The 22,509-nt window shown below is 35.9% G+C and overlaps 1 protein-coding gene across 3 annotated transcripts in view; it reads right to left on the reverse strand.

Moving 5' to 3' along the window:
• Positions 1 to 920: 920 nt before the first annotated feature.
• The window catches only part of MMS22L (MMS22 like, DNA repair protein), a 144,130-nt gene continuing 122,541 nt past the window's right edge, over positions 921 to 22,509 (reverse strand). For all 3 annotated transcript variants that reach the window (XM_047761371.1, XM_047761363.1, XM_047761380.1), the window contains 6 exons: positions 22,013 to 22,182; positions 18,979 to 19,190; positions 16,567 to 16,730; positions 4,931 to 5,027; positions 3,454 to 3,621; positions 921 to 2,641 (listed from right to left, as the gene is read on the reverse strand). In XM_047761371.1, coding sequence (XP_047617327.1) covers positions 2,548 to 2,641; positions 3,454 to 3,621; positions 4,931 to 5,027; positions 16,567 to 16,730; positions 18,979 to 19,190; positions 22,013 to 22,182 — 905 coding nt within the window. In that variant the 3' untranslated portion in view covers positions 921 to 2,547. The remainder of the gene's footprint in view (positions 2,642 to 3,453; positions 3,622 to 4,930; positions 5,028 to 16,566; positions 16,731 to 18,978; positions 19,191 to 22,012; positions 22,183 to 22,509) is intronic.

Raw genomic sequence — 22,509 nt, forward strand, 5'->3', positions numbered from 1 at the left:
GGAATAGAAGCAGTTAGCAGAAAGTCTCTTGACTTAAGGACTTGAATATTAGCTTATTAACAATGGGGAGTAATGGAGGTCTTTGGCAGAAAATAACAAGAGGAAAGTAGTATTTTAGGAACACTAATATCAGAACTATGAGAAGAGTAAATTTCAGGAGACCAGAGATAAGGAGCTTATAATGCCCAAGAGAAAAACATTTGGATGCACATGATGGCAAAAAAAAAAAAAAAAAAATAGCAAGAGCTTGTAAAATAAAAAGTGGGGAACAGTGAAGAATCTGAGAAGTGCCAAGGCTAAGTGACTTGGGAAAATGGTGTATTCTCTGGGTAGAAAATGAAAGCATCAGAGTAGCAAAGGTGACAAGGGCAGCTTGATATGCTGCCTTGACATTTCATGAGAGTAACTAGACAGGTTTAGAGAAAAATTAGCACTAGAGCTAGGTTAGAGAGAGAAAAGTTTAAGCTAGTCTGATCAGCTCACCACTAGAAGAATGTTGAGATAGAGCCAGTGAAAGGCCAGATCTTACCAGTGGGGACAAGAAGGAAAAACACCTACACAGGAAGGAGCAGGACTGCTGAGGAAGGGATGAGAAGATAAAAGAAAATGCAAATGTCACAGAAGTGCGGAAAAACCAAGAAAAAGGAGAACACACCCCGGATTTGACCAAAAGAGACTGGCTTACCTTTCAATGGTAGAAGCAGCAGCCTCAGGGATTATAGGGTTTTTAGGAGAAGATGACTATTTAAGGAAGCAGGGATAACATAGATAAGTCTGGGAATGGAAAAAGATTCAACTATAGTAATAAATTATGGGTCAATGAAGATTTTTAAGAAATGGAACTGAGTCACAAATTTTTCCTTCAACTAATAAAACTTTCTTTAAAATTTTACTGAAACATACTTTTAAAAATACCTATATACATATTTATACACATATTGTTACAGACTTTCTCTTCTTAATGATTTTTTATGGATAAGCTTTAGTTATTCTTAGCATCTACAGAGATACACCCTAATGCATGATTCAGCAGCAGATTTTCTTAACCCTTAAGCTTCATACATTAAGGAGCAAGATTCTCCAAGGTATCTTTATATCTTGGGGTGGGGAATATATAAATACACATATACACACATACACAAATAAGCTCTTTAAAGGCATCCCATTAAATAATTTAGATTTCAATTGCTAAAACCTGCAAAGTAATAATACATCATTAGTTTAACAAGAAACAATTATAATGAAAAGACTCATTGCTATGAAGTCTTAAGTAATCTTAGAGAGGCTTTTATTCATCCCATTTGTTTTAAGTAAAGACAGTTGATCTGGGGGGCAAGGATTAGACCATTTATATGTCATAAAATCCTTTAGACTACACAGATAACAATTAGGAAAGGGCTATTAACCATAGTTTCCTGATTGCTGTGCATCTGATTTTAAAAGATAACTTCCTGAGCCAGAAGGGGGTTGAAATGTAAAACCATGATAAACACCAGAGGCCCAAGAAGAAAACAATATGTAAGAAAACACTGAAAAGAAGTAGGATCATTCATCCTGGACACACCAAGAGGAGCACAACTGAAAGGTGTGCTTTATCTTCGTGCATGAAATACAGGCTCAAATAATGCTCACTAGAAAAAGGAGTCAAGGACAAAAGCCCAACTGGTAAAATAAATCTGAATGAGATAGTTAAAAGGATTGAGAGATGAGCTGCTACAGGAAACTAAACTGGTTACCCATAAACATGTAAGAGCAATGAGATAAATCGGCTTACTTCTCAGACCTCTTCTGTTAATCTGTCATCTTAAAATTTTCCAGAATATTAGTTATTCTCTTTTCATAAAGACTCTTATTTACCCTCCTCCTGATATGTTTTTTAACGACACTGTCTAAAAGAAAGGGTGAGTGGACAAAAACATCTGGCAACTGTTGGAACCTAAGCATAAACGCTGTTGGCCTAAATTTAAATAAAATGTTTGTATTATCTGTATAATCATTGAGCCAGATTGTCTCATTCCTCACAAAGTGTGCTTTGTAAGGGTTTTATTAATTTGCCTCATGCAGAGTATAAAAGAGGATAACAAACATATAGTCCTAGCTCCTGACCACCCCTCCAAAAAAAAAAAACCAGCATTAGGCAGCCAGGTAATTTGAAATAGTATCATAATAAAAACATGCAAAAAACAACGACAACAAAAAACACAGAAACAAATTACTCACAAGGCAGAAAAGTCATATTATGGTAAAATGTCCATGGATCAACCAGTACAAACTTGCTTAACAGATATATACAGATAACACTCCCAGTTAAGTTTCTTTAGTTTAACTAAAAGCTCTTCAAAATAGAATGCAGTTTTACCCAGTTCCAAATGTCCTACAGCATATTTAATTAACTTTTATTTCCTTATTTATATACTTTATACTTACAGTTATTTAAAGATAAAATCCTAGAAAGTATTTTTAACAGAACATTACACAATTAATTAAAAGTAGGAGTCAGATGGTGCAACGTGGCTTTAGATGGTTATAGTTAATATAGAGAACGAATCACAAAATCGATTCAGTATTATCATTTTCCAGTCTCTGTATCTCATCCTGTCCCACTTGTCCTAGGTGAGATAAAAGTTTACTATAGGCTTCCCTGTTTAAGAAAAAAGAAAAGGAGACAGACATGTACTTATTGCCTTTTCCATTACTTTTCACCTAAATATTTACAAATTGAGCCTGCCCAAATGTCTATTTGTCTACACACATCACATACGATGTGACTAAAGTACTTTGACTCTTTAATACACCACTTTAGGACACAGGAATTAAAGTATTAGCCCTTGAAAACAATCTCCTTAGGAAATACAGGTTCATCCCCACAGTGTTTCATTACTCTAAATAGTCCAGCACTATCTTCAGCTGGATTGTGGTCTATGAGAAAAAAAACCCTCTATCTCTTTTTGACCAAAACCCATATTATCTAATTGAGTCACTATTCTTATTTATTGAAGAAACATGATATAGTTGATTCAGTAAATCAAGCACTCCTCAAAGGGGTTGATTTGCCACCATGGATCTTATAACGAAATAAGACACCTGAGGCTCTAGGTCCACTTCCCAATGAGGAACAGAGTGTGTTCTGAGCAACAGCAGCAATGATAAAATACATAGCTTTCTATGGTGGTCACTTTAACAACAATATGTGAACAGTTGTGTCAATCACAGTATCGAAACTTTTTCTTTATGGCCACTCCTGCAGCATGCAGAAGTTCATGGGCCAGGGATTGAACCTGTGCCATAACAGTGACAATCTGGACCCTTAGGCCACCAGGGAACTCCTCAAAACATTTTTCAACTTGAATATACTACACATTTTTGTGACTGGGAACACAGTCCGATTCTAGGAAATGATTCTAGATTTCATAATCACTGTCCAAAAGGATATAATCAAATTACCAAACATACCTCTGGGCAATATTTCTGCCAAGGCCCCATTTCTGCTCTGAACTCTTCAGAGACTGAGTAAGGGTAGAAATCAAGTTGATTACAACCTGCTGGTCCAGTGCTGCTACTGTTTCTAAAATGCTGTAAATCTGATAATTATATCTCATACCATAATCCTCAATAAATTGCCTGAAAGTAAAACAGATTACTTAGAATTATTTCTGGGACAATTCTCTGGGCTGGTATCTATATGGCAATGATCTCTAAGCTGGACACAAGAAAGAGATCCTTTCATGTAAGTTTACTGTAAGAATCTAGATGCTATACAAACACTTCTAGTAAAGAACAGCGTGGCTTCAGTGTGAGCCATGACTAAGTGATGACATTAGAAGAAAGAGGGAAGAGCTGGAATCCCAGGAGGAAAAATAAGTGGGAAACCTAATCCCAGGGACCTTTGTGCTATCCTCTGCATGTCGACATCTGCGTGGTGAGGGTGTAGAAGAAACTTCTTTTATATCTTTCAGTTCTTCCTAGCTTTAGATAAACCAAATAATATTTCTATTAGGAAAGCAAGTTATTTGTAAAAATTCCTATATTTGTTAACCAGACAAGAGACTTTAGACCCATAGAAGGCCTTGTATGAATAAGAATTTACATATTATAGCCCTAAAAATCTCTACTCCCCCCAAACAAAATAAAAGCCACCTAGTTTAATAAATTGTGCTTAACAAACATGCATTCTTTGTTCATATATAATCCTTCCTCCTCTCTTAAGGCTTTAAGTTTTCATAAAACCAGTATCTATTTCAAACGATCATAATTTAAATAAACTGTACACAATGACACGTGCCAACTATGTGATACAAAATTAAATAAAACCTGAAGAATCAAAAACCTAACATAGGAAATGGAAATGGACCAAATTATTGATTATGGTAGTGCTAGAGTGGAGATACAGAAAGTAAAGGTGAACTGGTAGAAACTGTGAAAAAGAAATACTTAAAAATACTGTTCTAACAGAAAGCATAAGACTTTACAAAAGATGTTCGTCAAGTTGCAGTTATCCTTGTGAAGAACAATGTATCGACCAAGTCTATGCTTCATAAATTACATATAATGAAGCTTTCTGGGTCAAAACATCTAAAGCGAGTAGGAAAACCAGTGACAGGCTCTTCTACCCTGGATACTGAGTAACATGTTTAGCAGCTCTAAAGCATCATGACTCACGTTTCCCACTTTTTTCTCTTAAATACATGCAAGAATCTTCCTTACTAAATTTGCAGGTAATTTTAAGTCCACTCACTTATCTTTATCCCTGGTACTTTTATTTTTTAATAAAACAACACAATGTAACAAGACTACTGCCAAAAATACAATAATTGAAACTACAAACAAGTAGTAACACATTATGTTTTGGATAATTAGTTGCTTAAAAAACATGCTGGCTGTCAAATGGCTGGCAATAGTTTCCTTGCCAGTTGGCATATTTTCCAGTTACCTAAACACTGAAGTCAGCTGGGCGGCAGGTTCTCCTCCTGACCCCACTTGGCAGGATTTTACCATGTATTGCAGGTTCTCGGTGGCCAGCCTTTTAACTAGGAGGAAAAATTATAGCATTACACATTGTGTCTGAGTTGACCATCTGGATCCTCATTTTATGAGCACTCTTGATTTAGAAAAATATGTTGTTTTCTTAAAAAGTATGTACAATCTTTTTTGTTATTTTTCAAAATGAAATAGTTTTGAGTTTTTGTTTCATTCTAAAGTCTCCCAATCTTCCATTTTAGAAAATATAAAATGCTTAAGATTCTATTTTTTACAATCCTGTAACTAAAAAACACATGTAAAGATTATGTCTTTGAGAAAGGAGCCCATATTCCAAAACACTGTATCATTCTAGTCCTTCAAACATTGTTAAATACTGACAAAGATAACCATTAATAATTCAGATGAGGAGTTCTCCTCCCAGCTCAGTGGAAACAAATCTGATTAGCATCCATGAAGGATGCAGGTTCAATCCCTGGCCTTGCTCAGTGAGTTAAGGATCCAGTGTTGCCGTGAGCTGTGGTTTGGGCTGCAGACATGGCTCAGATATGGTGTTGCTGTGGCTATGGTGTAGGCCAGCAGATACAGCTCCAATTTGACCCCTAGCATGGGAACCTCTAAATGCTGTGTGTTCAGCCCTAAAAAGACAAAGAAAAAAACAACAACAAAAATCTGATGATTTAGAGACAAGTGGGTTGATTTTTAAATTCATAAGCATATTCCTCCCACTTCCTAACAAATATAAATGTAGCAAATTAGAAACTACCAACAATTTACCTCCATTTAAAATTAGTGAAACATAATCAACTATTTGTGATGCTATCTTCCTTTAGAAAGACAGTAAAGTTAGAAAAAGAACATTTATATTCCCTCAGTATTTAACCAAATCTCTACTTTAAAACTGTGCACCTGTATATAAAAATGAGAAAAAACATCAAGAAAGAATGTAGAACACTTACCATGTTCCAAATGCTCATACATTTCTGTTATACTGTTTTTGGCACATTAAATATAAGTAGCTGGGAAAACATTACTTTCTTTAATAAGAAAAATATTAGAAACTGTAATCTAGTATGGCAGGAGCACAAAACATGTGATGCAGATCAACTTAAATTAATATTAAGTAGCAAATAATGTTTTCCCATAGCATGAGGATAGTGGGTAAGATAAAGCATACTAACTAGTCTTTACTGAACAAAGAAGTTCTCATATTGGATGTAATTCTAGAGCCAATACAACTGGTTTTTCTTAAAGATATTTTCTTGAAAACAAACCAAAAAAACCCCAAAAACGAAGCCCAAAAGTTCTTCTGTGGAAAAGTACTGGAACATGAAAAATAGTCTTCATAAAGTATTAAGTCATAATCATATTTTTAAAAAAATAACGGCTTTATTGATGTATAATTCGCATATAAAAACCAATCTTTTAAAGTCTACAATTCATTTGTTTCTAGCATATTCACAAGAATTGTAAAGACATCACCACTATCTCATTTCAGAACATTTTTATCACTTCCCCCCAAAACTTTTAGACTCATTAGCAGTCATTCCCCGTTTTCTTCCTTTCCCAGTCCCTAGAACCACTGATCTCCTTCTGCTTGTGTGGACTGCATATTCTGGGAATTTGATGAAAATGGAATCAACAACATGTAGTCTTATGTGACTGAATTCTTTTCCGTTAGCATAATGTTTTAAGGTTCATACAAGTTATAGAATGTTACTATTTCATTTTCTTTTCGTGACCAAATACTATCCCACTGTATGGATTCACTTCATCTTGTTTATCCAAGTTGATGGACATATGGTTGTTTTCATTTGGGGGCTACTATAATGCTGCAAGAAGCATTAGTGTACATGGTTTCTAAAAAAAAAAAAATCTGTTATCTTTGTTTATTTCTTCAATTGAACCGAGCATTCTTTTTTAAAAAACTGGGCTTTTTTTTTTTTTTTCGAATAACAGCTTTACTGTCATGTAATTTATATACTATACCATTGACTCATTTAAAATGTACAATCAATGGTTTTTCGTGTAATCATGGAACTGTGCAACCATCACCACAGGGGATTTTAGAAAATTTTCTTTACCTTGAAAAGAAACCTTGTACACTTTACCTATGACTCCCTATCCCCTGATATTCCCTAAGCAACCACTATTCTACTTTTGTCTCTAGAGATTTAACTACTCTGGACATCTCATAAATGGAATTATACATGACATTTTGTTAACTTCTTTCACTTATATGAATTTTTTCAATATTTTCAGCAATACATGCTAGCATGTATCATTACTCCTTCTTATGGCCAAATAATATTCTATTGTATGGATGTGTTACATTTAAAAAATCCATCCATCAGTTGATAGGCAGTCTCTCTTTTGGCTATTATGAATAATACTGCTATAACTATTAATGTACAAGTTTCTGTGTGACATATGCTTTCATTAATCTTGGGTAAATACCTATGAGTGGCACTGCTAGGTCACATGGTAACTCTGTGTCTAAGCATTTGAGGAACTAACAGACTCTTTCCCAAGTGGCTACACCATTTTACATCCCCAGTAGCAGTAAATAAGGATTCCAATTTTTCCATGGTCTTGCCAGTTCTTGTTATTATATTTTTCATTATAGCCAACCTAGTGAGCACAAAGCGGTATCTCATTATGGTTTTGATCCGCATTCCTCTGATGACTGATGATGTTAAACACTTTTTCAGGTGCATATTAGCCATTTGTCTCTATCTTTTGCAGAAAACTCTGCTCAAATCCTTTGCCTATTTAAAATATTTTTTGAGGAATTCCCGTTGTGGCTCAGTGGTTAATGAATCCCACGAGGAACCATGAGGTTGTGGGTTAGATCCCTGGCCTTGCTCAGTGGGTTAAGGACCAGGCGTTGCTGCGGCTGTGGTGTAGGCGGTGGCTGCAGCTCTGATTGGATCCCTATCTTGAGAACCTCCATATGTCATGGGTGCAGCCCTATAAAGACAAAAGACAAAAAATACAATAAAAATTTTTTTGAGTTTTAATAGTTCATATATTCTAGATACAACCTCGTTATCATATAAATGATATGCAATGCTTTCTGGAGACCATTCTGCAGGTTGTCTTTTCACTTTTTTATAGTGTCCTTTGAAACATAGAAGTTCTTAATTTTGATCAAGTCCAATTTATTTCTCTTTTGTTTTGTGGCTTTTGATTTTGGTGTCCTGTTTAATAATTTATTGCCAAATCTAAGGTTATAAAGATTTACTCCTATGCTTCTTTCCAAGAGTTTTATAGGTTTAGCTCTGACATTTAGGTGTATGCTCCGTTTTGAGTTAATTTTTTTTCTTTTTGGACAAGCCTGCGGCATGCAGAAGTTCCTGGGCAAGGGATCAAACCAGCACCACAGCAGCAACCCAAGCTGCTGCAGTGACACTGCTGGATTCTTAATTCACTGTGCCACATGGGAACTCCTTGAGCTAGTTTTTATACACAATGTGAAATAAAGGTGCAAGTTTTGATCTTTTGCATTTGGCTATCCATTTGAACCAGCACAATTTTTTGAACAGACTAGTCCCCCAACCCCACCACAATGAATCATTTTGGCACCACTGTCAAAAAAAGTCAGTTGACCATAGACACATGGGTTTATTTCTGGACTTTGAATTCCATCCCACTGATCTATGTGTATCTTCATGCCAGTACCACACTGTCTTAATTACCAGTGTTTTGCGCTAATTTTCAAATTGAAATGTGTTATCTTCCAACTCGGTTATTCCTTAAGATTGTTTTGGCTACTCTGGGTCCTTTGCACTGTTATACGAATTATAGAATCAGTCTATCAATTTCTACAAAGAAGCTTGCTCCAATGTGGTAGGAGTTGCACTGAATCTAAAGATTAATTTGGAGAGTATCACCTTAACAATATTAACTCTTCCGATCCATAAAAATGAGGTGTTTTTCCATTTATTTAGATACTATCTAATTTCTCTCAAGAACAACTGGCAGTTCTCATATGGTAGGTTTTGTATTTCTCTTCTGTTGCATTTTTTTCCTATTTGTTATTTTGGATGCTATTATAACAGAATCAACTTAATTTCCACATGTTCACTTAAGTATATAGAAATACAATTGATTTCTGTAACTTGATTTTGTACCCTAAAACCTTGTTGAACCTATTAATTAGTTCTAATAGCTTTCAGTGGGGTCCTTAGGATTTTCTGTAACATGGATAGGGATAATTTTACTTTTCAATCTAGATGGCCTTTATTTCTTTTTCTTCCCTGACTAGAACTTCCGGTACACTGTTGAATAGACATGGCAAAAGTGGACATCCTGGTCTTGTTCCTAATCTTAGGGGAAAGCATCTAATCCTTCATCATTAAGTGTGATATCAGCTCTATGATTTTCATAGATGTCCTTCATCTGATTGGATCAACATTCTTCTATTCTTAGTTCATCATTATGTAATGCCCCTCTTTATGCCTCATATTCTTGTTCTTAAGTCTGCTTTGTCTGAAATTAATATAGCTACGCAGCTTTGAATTGTTAGCACTGAATATTTTTCTCAACGCTTTTACTTTTACTCCATTTGAGTTTTTATATTAAAAGTGGGTTTCTTGTAGGCAACATTAATTTGACCATGTTTATCCACTCTGTCTCTTATCTTTTAATTGGTTTAGACTACTCACATCAATAATTATTAAAGCAAGTAATTTTTCTATTCCCTTCTCTTGTTCTGTGGTTTTTTTTTTTTTTTTTTAATCTTTCACTCTTTTCCTGCCTTCTCTGAAATTTTTTTTTTTTCTTTTTCAGCCACATCTGTGGCATAAAGAAGTTCTCAGGCAAGGGACTGAATCCAAACCACAGCTGCAACCTATGCTGCAGCTACAGCAATGCTGGGTCCTTTAATGCACTGAACAGAGCTGGCCCGAGCCTCTGCAGTGACTCAAGTCATTGCAGTCAGATCCTTAAGCCACTGAGTCACAGCGGGAGCTTTGGAAAGTTTTAATTCAGCATTTTCTATGATTCCATTTTCTCTCCTCTCTTAGCACAACAGGTTTACATCTTTGTAAATAATTCTTGGAGGTTGCCCCAGAGTTTATAGTATATATTTACAACTAAACTGAGTCTACTTTCAAATACACTGTATTCCTTCATGGGTAGTACAGGTACTTTAAAGAGAGTATTCCCAATTCCTTTTTCCTATCCCTTATAACATTGATGTCTTAACATCTCATTTATTCATAAGATATAATCATCAAATACATTGTTCTATTATTTTGACCAAAGAATGACCTATTTGAACAGTTAAAACTAGAGAAAGAGGTGGATACAGAGAATCGCTGCTTACCAGGAGTAGAAGCCTTCTGATGAAGCTGATGTTGTTAGGATATTTAAACTGAAACTCTTCGACAAACTGTTGTATACTCAGTTTTGAGGGCAACAGTTTGCTCTATCACCTCAATTTTCTGATGTATCTAAGAAGAGCTGTTTTCAGTCCATTTTTTTTTTGTTATGACTTCCATCATGAAAGTGATAACTTTCAAGCTCTTTAAATGTGAAGTGGAAACCAAAAAGTCTCCAACTACTATTATGAATTGTCTGTTTGTCTCATTTCTCTTAGTTCTTCTTTCTTGTAATTTGCTGCTTGTTGTTAGGTTCATGTATGTTTATAATTATTAAATCTTCCTGAATGACTAGCCCTTTTGTCATTTTAAATGTTTCCCTTTAATCTAAAATTGTTGTTTTTTGTTTTTTGCCTAATGTCTTTTTCTGGGTATGGTATTAGTATAGCTACTCCAGCTTTCTGTGGTTACAATTTGCAAGATATAACCTTTCTTATCCTTTAACTTTCAATCTTTGAATCAAAAGTGTTTCCTGCAAATAGAGTATAGTTAGACCTTAAAAAAAACTGATAATCTTTTGATTAGATTATTCAATTTAATCACAATTAATGTTCTAATAATACAGTTGGATTTACATCAGTAAAACTATTTTACTTTTAGTTTTCTAAATGTCTTCTTTTTGTTCCTCTCGTTACTTTTCTTTTTGCATTAAGTGAATGGTTTAAAATGCAGCATTTTAATTACCTTAATGATTTTCCATTAGTTTTGAATTATTTCCTTAGCAGTCACTCTGGGTTTACCACATACATCTTAACTTTTCAAAGCTTCAGATTTATGAATTTAATTCCATTGAAATACAGAAACATTACTCCTATATAGCTCTACCCCCTTTCCCCTCTCTGTGGTATTGTTCTTAAACATATCACATCAACAAATTTTAAAATCCAGCAATATGTTGTTATGAATTTTACTTTATGTTTTGGCCCCCCAATATATTATAAACATAATTTTTATATAGTTATTTTTAAAATCAGTTACTTCAAAATATTAATTTGAATCCATGCTGTTCAAGAGTCAACTGTACATAATTACCTTTAGTGTTCTTTGTTTATTCATGTGGATTTAAGTCACTGTCTCATGTCATTCAACTTTTATTCTAAAGAACTTCCTTTAGCAATTTTTATAAAGGTTTGCTAGCAATACATTCCTTCATTTTTTAAATCTGGAAAGATATTTAGTTCACTTTCATTTTTGAAAGGTCGCTTTATTGAATACAAGATTCTTGGTTGACAGTGTTTTCCTTCGATCATTCAGAGCATTATCCCACTGCCTTCTGGTTTCCACTGATTTTGCTGAAAAGTCAGCTGTTAATCTTACCATGGTTCTTTTGAAAGTGAAGAGTTGTTTTTCTCTTGTTGCTTTGAAGATTTTCTTCTTGGTTTTGATTTTCAACATTTTTACTATGACGCATCTATTTCATTTGAGTTTATTCTACTTGGAATTAGTTAAGCTTTCTGAATGTATAGATTAGTATTAGCCCATAAATTTGGAAAATTTTCAGCCATTATTTCTTCAATTCTTTTTCTGTTCCTTTCTGTCCTCTCCTGGTATACTAATTACATTTTGGATGGTGTGCTTAATAATATCGTGCATTTCTCTAAAGTTCTGTCATTTTCTTCATTGTTTTCTGAAATGCATAATCCATAGCAATCTATCTTCAAGTTTGCTAATTCTTCTGCCAATTCAAATTAAAATTGATTTTTTTCAGTTTAGTTATTGTACTTCAATTTGCAATTAACATACACTGCCACCAGGTGGTGGCCAAACTCTGCTCCTCAAACAAAAATTCAGTCCTGGAGTTCCCAGTTCAGTGGTTAATGAATCTGACTAGGATCCAAGAGCATGCTGATTTGATCCCTGGCCTAGCTCAGTGGGTTAAGGATCTGGTGTTGCCATGAGCTGTGGTGTAGGCTGGCAGCTGCAGCTGTGATTCGACCCCTAGCCTGGGAACTTCCATATGCCATGGATGTGGCCCTAAAAGAAAAAAAAAAAAAAAAAAGGTCCCCTCCAGGGATCTTGGTAAAATGCAGATTCTGATTTAGTAGGTCTGAGGTGGATGGGGCCCAAGACTCTGCATTTCTCACAAGCCTCCAGGTGATGCTCACCCTGTGGATCTGAGACCTCACTTTAAGTACTGAGGGCCTAGCCTGTTGGAGCAGAGAGTAACTGAGAGACGTTATGAACAGTACACATTTGCACAGGGCTTTGTAGCCAACAAGCTACACTCTTAACCACTTCTCATTTGCCCTTCCTAATAGCACAGATTAGACTAATATCCTTAGTTTCCTTTGTCAAAGGAAATAAGGAACAAAAAGGTTAAATAATTTGCCTAAGGTTTCACGGCTCCTTTGCATCCTGTGTATCCTGACTCCTGTGCTTTTTTTTTTTTTCCCCTGGCTGTGCCTGCAGCATATGGAAGTTCCTGGGCCAGGGGTCAAACAGAATTTCCACTTGGCTCTTTTTTAAAAATAGTTTGTGTCTCTACTGATATTCTCTGATGCGACATTGTCATCATACCTTTTTTGTTTGTTTGGGTTTTTTTGGCTTTTTACTTATTAATTCATGATTTTTATTTTTTCCATTATAGCTGGTTTACAGTGTTCTGTCAATTTTCTACTGTACAGCAAGGTGATCCAGTCACACATACATGTATACATTCTTTTTTCTCACATTATCATGCTCCATCATAAGTGACCAGACATAGTTCCCAGTGCTACACAGCAGGATCTCATTGCCTATCTATTCCAAAGGCAATAGTTTGCATCTATCAACCCCAAATTCCCAATCCATCCCACTCCCTCCCCCCTGGCAACCACAAGTCTATTCTCCAAGTCCACGATTTTCTTTTCTGTGGAAAGGTTCATTTCTGCCATATATTAGATTCCAGATATAAGTGACATGATATGGTATTTGTCTTTCTCTTTCTGACTTACTTCACTCAGGATGACAATCTCTAGTTCCATCCATGTTGCTGCAAATGACATTATTTTGTTCTTATTGATGGCTGAATAGTATTCCACTGTGTATATATACCACATCTTCCTAATCTAATCATCTGTTGATGGACATTTGGGTTGTTCCCATGTCTTGGCTATTGTGAATAGTGCTGCCATGAACATGCTGGTGCATGTGTCTTTTTTAAGGAAAGTTTTGTCTGGATGTATGCCCAAGAGTGGGATTGCTGGGTCATATGGTAGTTCTCTGTCTAGTTTTCTAAGGTACCTCCATACTGTTTTCCATAGTGGTTGTACCAATTTATATTCCCATCAGCAGTGCAAGAGGGTTCCTTTTTCTCCACACCCCCTCCAGCATTTGTTATTTGTGGACTTATTAATGATGGCCATTCTGACTGGTGTGAAGTGGTATCTCACGGTAGTTTTGATTTGCATTTCTCTAATAATCAGGGGTATTGAGCATTTTTTCATGTGCTTGTTGGACATCTGTATATCTTCTTTGGAGAAATGTCTATTCAGGACTTTTGCCCATTTTTCCATTGGGCTGTTGGCTTTTGTGCTGTTGAGTTGTATAAGTTGTCTGTATATCTTAGAGATTAAGCCCTGTCTGTTACATCATTTGAAACTATTTTCTCCCTTTCTGTGTCTTTTTATTTTTTATTTTTTTAAATGGTTTCCTTTGCTGTGCCAAAGCTTGTCAGTTTGATTAGGTCCCATTGGTTTATTTTTGCTTTTATTTCTGTTGCTCTAGGCCTTTCTTTATTTTGTTAATCATGCTTTCCTTGAATTTTTTGGACATTTTATAATGGCAACTTTGAAGTCTTTGTCTACTAAATCCTGACTGCTCTCATTGGCAGTTTCTGTTGACTTCTTTTTTTCACAGATGTGAAAAATGCATGATTTAATCAAATCAGGCATTTTTAAAGGGATGACTTTGAGGTTGAGATTTGTTCTGACCTAAGGGCTCATTCCAGCTGTCTCTTTCACCCATTCTCTCACTAAACTAGCTGATATACAGATTAGTTTATACCTCTAATAAATCTATCATTCTTCTACCTAATGCATTTCAACCACAAACTCCAAAGTTTTTGACAGGACCCTGAGGCTTGAACTTTTTCACACTTTGTTGCAAATGAAGTTAGATTCTTTGGAAACTGTTCCATGTCCTCTATTCTATGGCTTTCCTCCCACCACCTCCTGCTCTCAGGCAAAACTTGGATGTATAGCTCTGATGCTGGGGACAGGGATGATGGTATCCACTATTTTCTGAATGATATACCCACTTTAGGTACTCAATGCTTGTAGAAGGAACAATCTTAGCTGCAGGTCCTCTCAGCTTGCTTTTCTTGGCATAGAATCTCTACATCTAAGCTGTGACAAGGACAATCAATGGCCCAATATTCTCAGTGGTGCCATACTCAGTGTAGTGTGCCCATCCCATGAGTGGGGGCTGAGTGGAAGAATGAAGGCCCCATCACCCACACTCCCCTGGAATATAACCTCAGCATCAAGTAGCTAGGATGCAGGATGAACAACATTGACATTCTGCCTCTCACAGGATGATAGCCCTCCCACTGGGAGAGGGAGCCCTATGTGCTTCAATTTACCAATCTAAAGCACAGTTTCCATCTTTACTGAGTTGGGAGGAGAGAAAGGAGTAATCTTGGTTCAAATATCAAGGACTTGTTGTTACTACCAAGTTTTAATAGATTTTCTTAAATAAGTGTTTTTCCATTTGTTGTATACTCTCAGGGCCATTTCTAGAGAATTTAAGTGCTTTCTTGTAAATAATTTTCACCAGTTTTTTTTTTTTTTCCTCTGGGGAGCAGGACTGTAGAGCTCCTCACATTGTCATGCTGGAAGTGGAACTCCTGAAGCTATTGTGCACAGTTTTTTGAGTGGATATATATTTAAAATACTCTTGGGCATATATCTAGGAATGGAACTGCTGAGTCATTTAGTAACGTTCATTGTACAGTTTTACAAATTGTTCTTCTAAATGCTCAGATCACAGGGAGAGTCAGAAAATTTTCTTTAAGTCAGTCAGTCACCCATATCTGTGTTTAATGCTGCTCTTTCAGCATCCAAAGACAGCAATGTGGAGATAGAGAATTCTATATGCCTTCAATTTTGAACATGTGATACACTACTAGCTAGAAATGAGCAGAAAAATTAACCTTTCAAATCCTGATCTCCTTAATGATAAATATTCTTATCACTGAAACAAGGGGCTAACTAAAATGCTATACTGTCTGCTCTGTCTCAAGTTTTATATTGTATAGTACAACAGACTTTCAGGAGATTAAAAGCATATGAAAGTTTTCAAAGAGGGTAAAATTTGTAATGTAGAATCTAGGGTCTATCTCTGGATATTATTCACTGAAGACGAATTACTATCAAGTAAGGGTATTTTACATTAAGATAATACAACATTTTTCACAAGACCAAGCTTGGAAGCAGAGAGGAACACTTTAAATACTGAAATAAATATGGATTAAAACAAAATATGCATACATTTTTGAGATAAAGCAGAACATTTCAAAGAGCTCTTTGAGATTTCAGCTACCACTTTGTGTGCAGCTCTCATATTCTTTAGGCTATATACTGTATTCAGTTATCACAGCAGTAAGAAGCACTCAGGCAGAAGCATTTGAGAAGCCTGCCCCAGACAATCATTCTAATGATAAACACACACACACACACATACTCACACCATTCTATTTACACTAAAAACCCCTTCAAAATAGAACTCTGGCTACTATTTTGCATATTCTCAATAAGCTTATTAAAGCATGCTACAGACAGTGGGGATTAAATAAATAATATTTTAAAGTGATCACTGGCAGTAAGGTCGCTAATACTGAAAACAAAAGAATCGATGGATCCTTACAAGTTTTCCAGAGATCAGCTTAAATATGCTAGCAGAAACCTGAATAGGATAAAGTGCTGACTCTTGATATTTAATAAGCCGCATTTAATACTCAAGAGATTAAATAAAAATTAAATAAATTTAAATAAACTATTTGTTGGAGGGGGGGAGGAACCCCACAAACTAGACCGAAACATGTCAGTTTTTAACAATTTTATCATGCCCAACCTCAGCTATTGGCTGGAGTTTGATATTTACACGATATAATCAAACTGATATAAAACAACCATATGTCTTTGTTAATGTTAATTTAACTGAAAGAGTACTCTCTTAATTTGCGCACATAAAAGTATAACAAACACACACTCATAAATGAACTAACCTTGAGGTTCACTGACCAACACCAGGCATTTTAACACTCCAGGGAGGAGGAGTTCAACCTCAGACACATCGATGTTAGTTTCCTTAACAAGTTGGAGGATGAAGGCCAGAACGGATGCTAAGCGAGGAGGGAGCAAGGACCCTTTAAAGTCAAAGTAGGACTTCCTGAAACGAAGCACAGTTTTGTTTTTCCTTCTCTTTAAAGTTTCAAGAGAGCAGAATCAAATGTCACATACTTTAAAGATACTGGCTATTTTATCTCCCAAATTAGTAAAGCACAATTTTTAAAAAAAAGTATGTATATTTTACCATGTATTCTTTAAACATAAGATTTTTGGGAGTTCCCATTGTGGTGCAGCGGAAAAGAATCTGACTAGGAACCATGAGGTTGTGGGTTTGATCCCTGGCCTCGCTCAGTAGGTTAAAGGATCTGGCATTGCCGTGAGCTGTGGTTGGTGTAGGTTGCAGACACAGCTTGGATCTGGCGTTGCTGTGGCTCTGGCGTTGGCTGGCAGCAACAGCTCCGATTAGACCCCTAGCCTGGGAACTTCCATATGCCATGGGTGCAGCCTTAAAAAGGACAAAAGACAAAAAAAAAAAAAAAGATTTTTGAAGCAATGACTGCACATCCTTTCTCTGTATTATAAGAACCAAAGCAGAATACAGATAAAAGCTAAATATAAAGTAACCTGGTTTTAAAATAAGTGTAACTGAAATCCAATGAAAATCTAATTGCTAATTTTTTTCCTTTCTAATGTATGTTTGATCTCCTCTATCAGACGCTCAATGATGAAACATTTTCTCTAATGTCAAATTTGCATAAATATATTTCTCCTCACATTTATTAACTTAGAGATTTGGAAGGGGGTCTTATTTTTCCAAATCAATAAAAGGACTTATACTAGGAATCATCTTCTCATTCCAGCCTACTTCCTTCCTTTCCTTAAGAAGTAGAAGAATCATGGAGGTAAATTGGGTTTTAATATCTTCTCTTAAAGCAGGACAACTTTTAGTATTCGAATTCAACAGAGGTCACAGAGATAATTTATCTGATTCTTTTTTGTATCTTTACCTCTTAGAACAGGTCTCAACTCATAACAGGTATTCAGAATACCTTTTTAACGTGAATAAATCAAAGCGGAAATTGCTCATTTCTAAAAAGTCTAGACAATATGAATAATTGTCAAATATAGCTAAATTTAAGCTAGACATCTAAATATAATTGCAAAGCAATAATAATTTGTCAAAATAAGGCATAAAAGTCACTAAAGATTATATAGCTTTTAAGGGCAGAACTATGCCTTGATCATTTCTACTCCCTACAATGACTTCCAACAAATATTGCACATTAGAAGATTCATTCTTTGAAGGAAAGAGGTTTTTTGTTTTGTTTAATACTGAATTTCCAATACCTAGAATAAACTTTATTGGGTACATGGTGTGCCAGGTTAAAGCCTAAGAACATGGAATTCTATAATGTGAGGTGATGTGTAATATCAAGTCATTAAGCTATCAGATCACTAAAAAAACACAGAAAAAAAAACCTAGATTAGAATAATATATATCACCATAGCATTTTAAAGTTTAAAAACTACTTTTATATGAAGCTAAATACTCTATGAAGAAAAGAAATAACTTCTAATATTGCAATTCAAAGATAGGGAGTTGACTAAAAAACCTAAAAAGTTTCACTGATTTTTCTGCCTAATGATAAAAGTGAGTTATTAAGACAGAGAGAAGACTTACAAAATAGGACTTTATAGTGCTTACTTTTTCATAAATATTAGCATCCATCTTTTTACTTAACTATCTCTTATAAAATTTAATTACTACATTTTGTACAGTGCAAAATATAATTGCTATTTATCTGATAAAAACTAAATATATATACATACACATATATTCACCTATATAGCTATTTCTATATATCTTTAGGACATATATAAGACAAATAACACCTACACAGAGAAACAAGCAATTTGCCTTTTTTTTGCACCCACAGCATATGGAGGTTCCCAGGCTAGGGGTTGAACTGGAGATGTAGCCACCAGCCTACGCAACAACCAGAGCCACACCAGATCCAAGCCACGTATGCGACCTACACCACAGCTCATGACAACGCCAGATCCTTATTCCACTGAGCGAGGCCAGGGATTGAATCTGCGTCCTCATGGATACTAGTCAGATTCGTTTCCACTAAGCCACAACAGGAACTTCAGAAACAAGCAATTTAAAGAGCATTGTGTTTGGCTCCGAAGTCATTTTGACGAATTCTCAGACAATGCTTCTCAGGAAAAAAATGTTTTTAAATCACCAGTATCCTAAGAGTTGTCAATACTTTTGAGATGCTTTGTTACTTTATAATAGAGAATAATAAAGTTAAGTACCACTAATTGTTAATATTTACATGTACCTTATGACTTGGAGAATACATTTCTTTAGAGATGACATCAGTGGAACAGTGGCTGAGTTTCTCAATGCCAACAGAACAGGATGTTGTCCAACACCTAAACCATGTGGTGAAGTTGGAAGAAACCGCCCAATATAGAGCTCAATAACATTCCCTAGCAATTGGCTCAAATATGTATTCGGATTTTGAGACTGACAACACACGACACACATGCCCTACAAAAGAAAAAAGAGAGAAACATTAAAAAGTAAAATTAAAAAAAAAATGTAGAAAGTAACTAATTTTGCCCCCAGCATTAATACTCATATCAGGATTTATAACATATCCCAATCAACAAGGACACCTTCCATCATCAACAGGTAGTGTCTGAATGAAGCTCAGGGAGCAGCTGAGCTTGGTATAACTAAGCAAGCATATGCGTGTTCAGGGCACAGCCCGAGAAGGCAAGGGAGGAGAAAAGAAGACAGAGCAAGCTCCCTTCTGCCCTTCATCCAACATACTATTGACCAGAGATATATGTTATAAAATACATTTAGCTCTTTTTAAACTTATGGTACTGGTCATGTTGTCAGAATAAGACTATAAAATTCATGCTAAAAATCTTCAACGTTAAGAAACGTGATAAAATTTTTAAAAATAACCAAAGAAGAGAAATGCAGAAGACTCAAAATAATGACAATTTATTTTCAGGTTTTGTATGTCAAGCACTGTGCCACATGCATTATATTCATTATTTCATTAAAGTTTCTCAACTCTCATCAATTAGTATTATTGTAACTCCGATTTTACAGCTGGAGAAATTGAGGCTTACTGAAGTTAAAAGCTTGACCAAGGTCACACAGAATTCACAATGTCTTGCTAGATGTGTACTGATTTAATCCCTTCCATTTGTATAGAAGTTGACATATTTTCACATTTTATACTTACAAACGAACAACCTGAGAAATAGATTTCTTCTACCAATACCGCTAAATATTGCGTACTGCTAAATAATCACCAATCGAGCAACAAACTATGCTCTAAAAGTTCATTTATAATTTGGTAAATTTGTGGTTTGCAATGTATTTTCCCAGAGAAATAATCAGAAATGATAGACATATTTTCACTTTAGCTGTAAATGGTATTTACCCAATAAGAAATTTTGAAAGTTTATTTCTAATCAAGAATAGCACAGAGTTGTTAAAACACAAGCACTTAAGGGAGTTCCTGTCATGCCTCAGTGGGTTAAGAACCTGACTAATATCCATGAGGATGTAGGTTCGATCCCTGCCCTTGCTCAGTGGGTTAAAGGATCTGGTGTTGCCAGTGAGCTGTGGTGTAGGTCACAGACATGGCTTGGATCCAGCATTGCTGTGGCTGTGGTGTAGGCCAGCAGCTGCAGCTCCGATTTGTCCCCCAGCATGGGACCTTCCATATGCCGCAGGTGCAGCCCTAAAAAGAAGAAAAACAAAACAAAACTCTTAAACAACAATTGGAAAAAAAAAAAAAAGCCACCCCCCCCCCACCCGTTTCTTCAATGCTCTGTTTGAGAAAAAGCATGTTAAGTCAGAAGATAAAGTTAATAAATGGATATTTTTTAAAAATTCTGAAGAGGAGAGTTTATACCCTTAAGAAATAAAAGAGTTCCAAACCAGTTCTGTCAAATGGATACTTCACTGGATTTTTCAACTAAGGAAGTTTATACGAATTCTTATTAAGTGGACTATTTTGGTTTCAGAGGGTCACACAGGGCGAGCACTCCACACTCGCCTGCTGCCCATAAGTCCCCTCCACCCATCTTCCCCTCTGTGGGACTGGTAGCCCAAGCTTTACCTTTCTGATAATGGACACACTAAACTTTGTTTTAAATGCTACTAACTTAGCGTTTAAAGAGCCAACTTAAAATTTATTGGAAATTGTGAAAATCTATTTTAAAAATTCATCTGTGTAAGAGACTGCTTATTACCTAATCAAAATCCATTCTCCTCTTCCTCCTCAATTTCCTTTGCTGGATACCAAGGTAAGAAGCCCATATCTTCAGTATCAGGTACTAACAAATAATGAAGTGTATCTCTAGCCCCATCCTTTCCCCTTCATGACAGATCAGTGTTTCCAAGTACCTACTGGACATCATTACCTAGATATTCCACAGCATCTCACATCGAAGCTGCTCAGAAATCAATTCTTAATTTCATTCCTAAGTCTCGAGAATTTTCCATTTTGGTTAGTAGAACTACTACTGACATAAACAGCCACCATGGAATCTAGGGAGTATTCTATTTCTTTCTGTTGTTCTACAATGGTCACTCAGCAAGACTTTGTGACTGGAGATCCTAAATGTTTCTGAAATCTGCTGTGTGCCTCTATAACCACTGCCTTAGTTCAAAACCCTCAAATAATGAACAACTTACTGCCTTCCAAGTCTCTAATCCATCTTCCACACCAACTTCGATGATGCCACCAGAATCACCTTTCTAAAATGTAAATATGACATGCGACCCCACTTCTCTGTGTCAAAGCCATCAACAGTCTCCACGTACAAGAATAAGTCCAATCTTCTGAGCACGGCACCCAAAGCCCTTCATTACGCGCTTCCTCCTGATGCGTCTCCAGCCGGAAGAGAACACCGTATTTTCTTGTAGCTCATGTCCTCCACATGCTGTTCCCTCTGACAGGACTCTCCTTCAACTCCTACCCACTCTGCTCTCTGACACCTAACATCCTTTGCTACAGTATCTTCTCTTGCATCTCCTCATCCCAGAACGGCTAACAGACAGCTAAGGCCTCTAAGGAAAATACTGAGCACACTGCTGTGTCTATGCTTGCAACTTTAAGCTTCTTGAAGGTGGAGACTTTGCCTCTTCCACCTTTGTTTACAGAACTCAGCACAAAAGGGATTTTAAGCCTGTTCAAGGGAAGTGCAACATCACACATGTACATCAGGATTACAATGTACCATTTTGAAACCTGCAGTCAGTAAAGTGGTTTAAAGCCAAGTGACAAATTTTTCTTTCTCTCTTCTATTTTTTTAAACTTTAAGCAGCCACACTTACTGTACCTGGAGATACAAAGGAAGACTCTTCTGAATCGCAGTCAACATAGGTGCAGGTAGCTCCTTCTCTTGCTGTAACACTGTATGTGGCAGCAGCAAACAGTCTATGATCCGGAATAGTAATTTTTGGGCTTTAGAGGTGGCAAAAATTTGTGCCCATGATTTAACAAGAACTCCTAACAAAGAAGAGCAGACACAGAAAGTACAGTTATCTTCTAACCAGAAACTTCTATTATTCTTCTAAAAATTTTATATTTAAAACACATAGAACCAAGTAAAAGTTGGCAATAGGAAGAAACATATATTAAGAGTGAAAAGACTTATGCTAAGAATTTCACTAAAGAGACAACTCTCTCAGAGTTCTGGGCCAAAAAGAACATACACTGCCTGAGCAACTGGCATTTAATACATATATACATAGTGTGTAGTTATACATTATGTGAATATATAAATTGAATATTGCAATTAAGCAGATATCCCTCATTGCTCTGGCTGCTAGGAAA

The sequence above is a fragment of the Phacochoerus africanus genome, chromosome 2 (assembly GCF_016906955.1).
Source record: "Phacochoerus africanus isolate WHEZ1 chromosome 2, ROS_Pafr_v1, whole genome shotgun sequence".
NCBI lineage: Eukaryota > Metazoa > Chordata > Mammalia > Artiodactyla > Suidae > Phacochoerus > Phacochoerus africanus.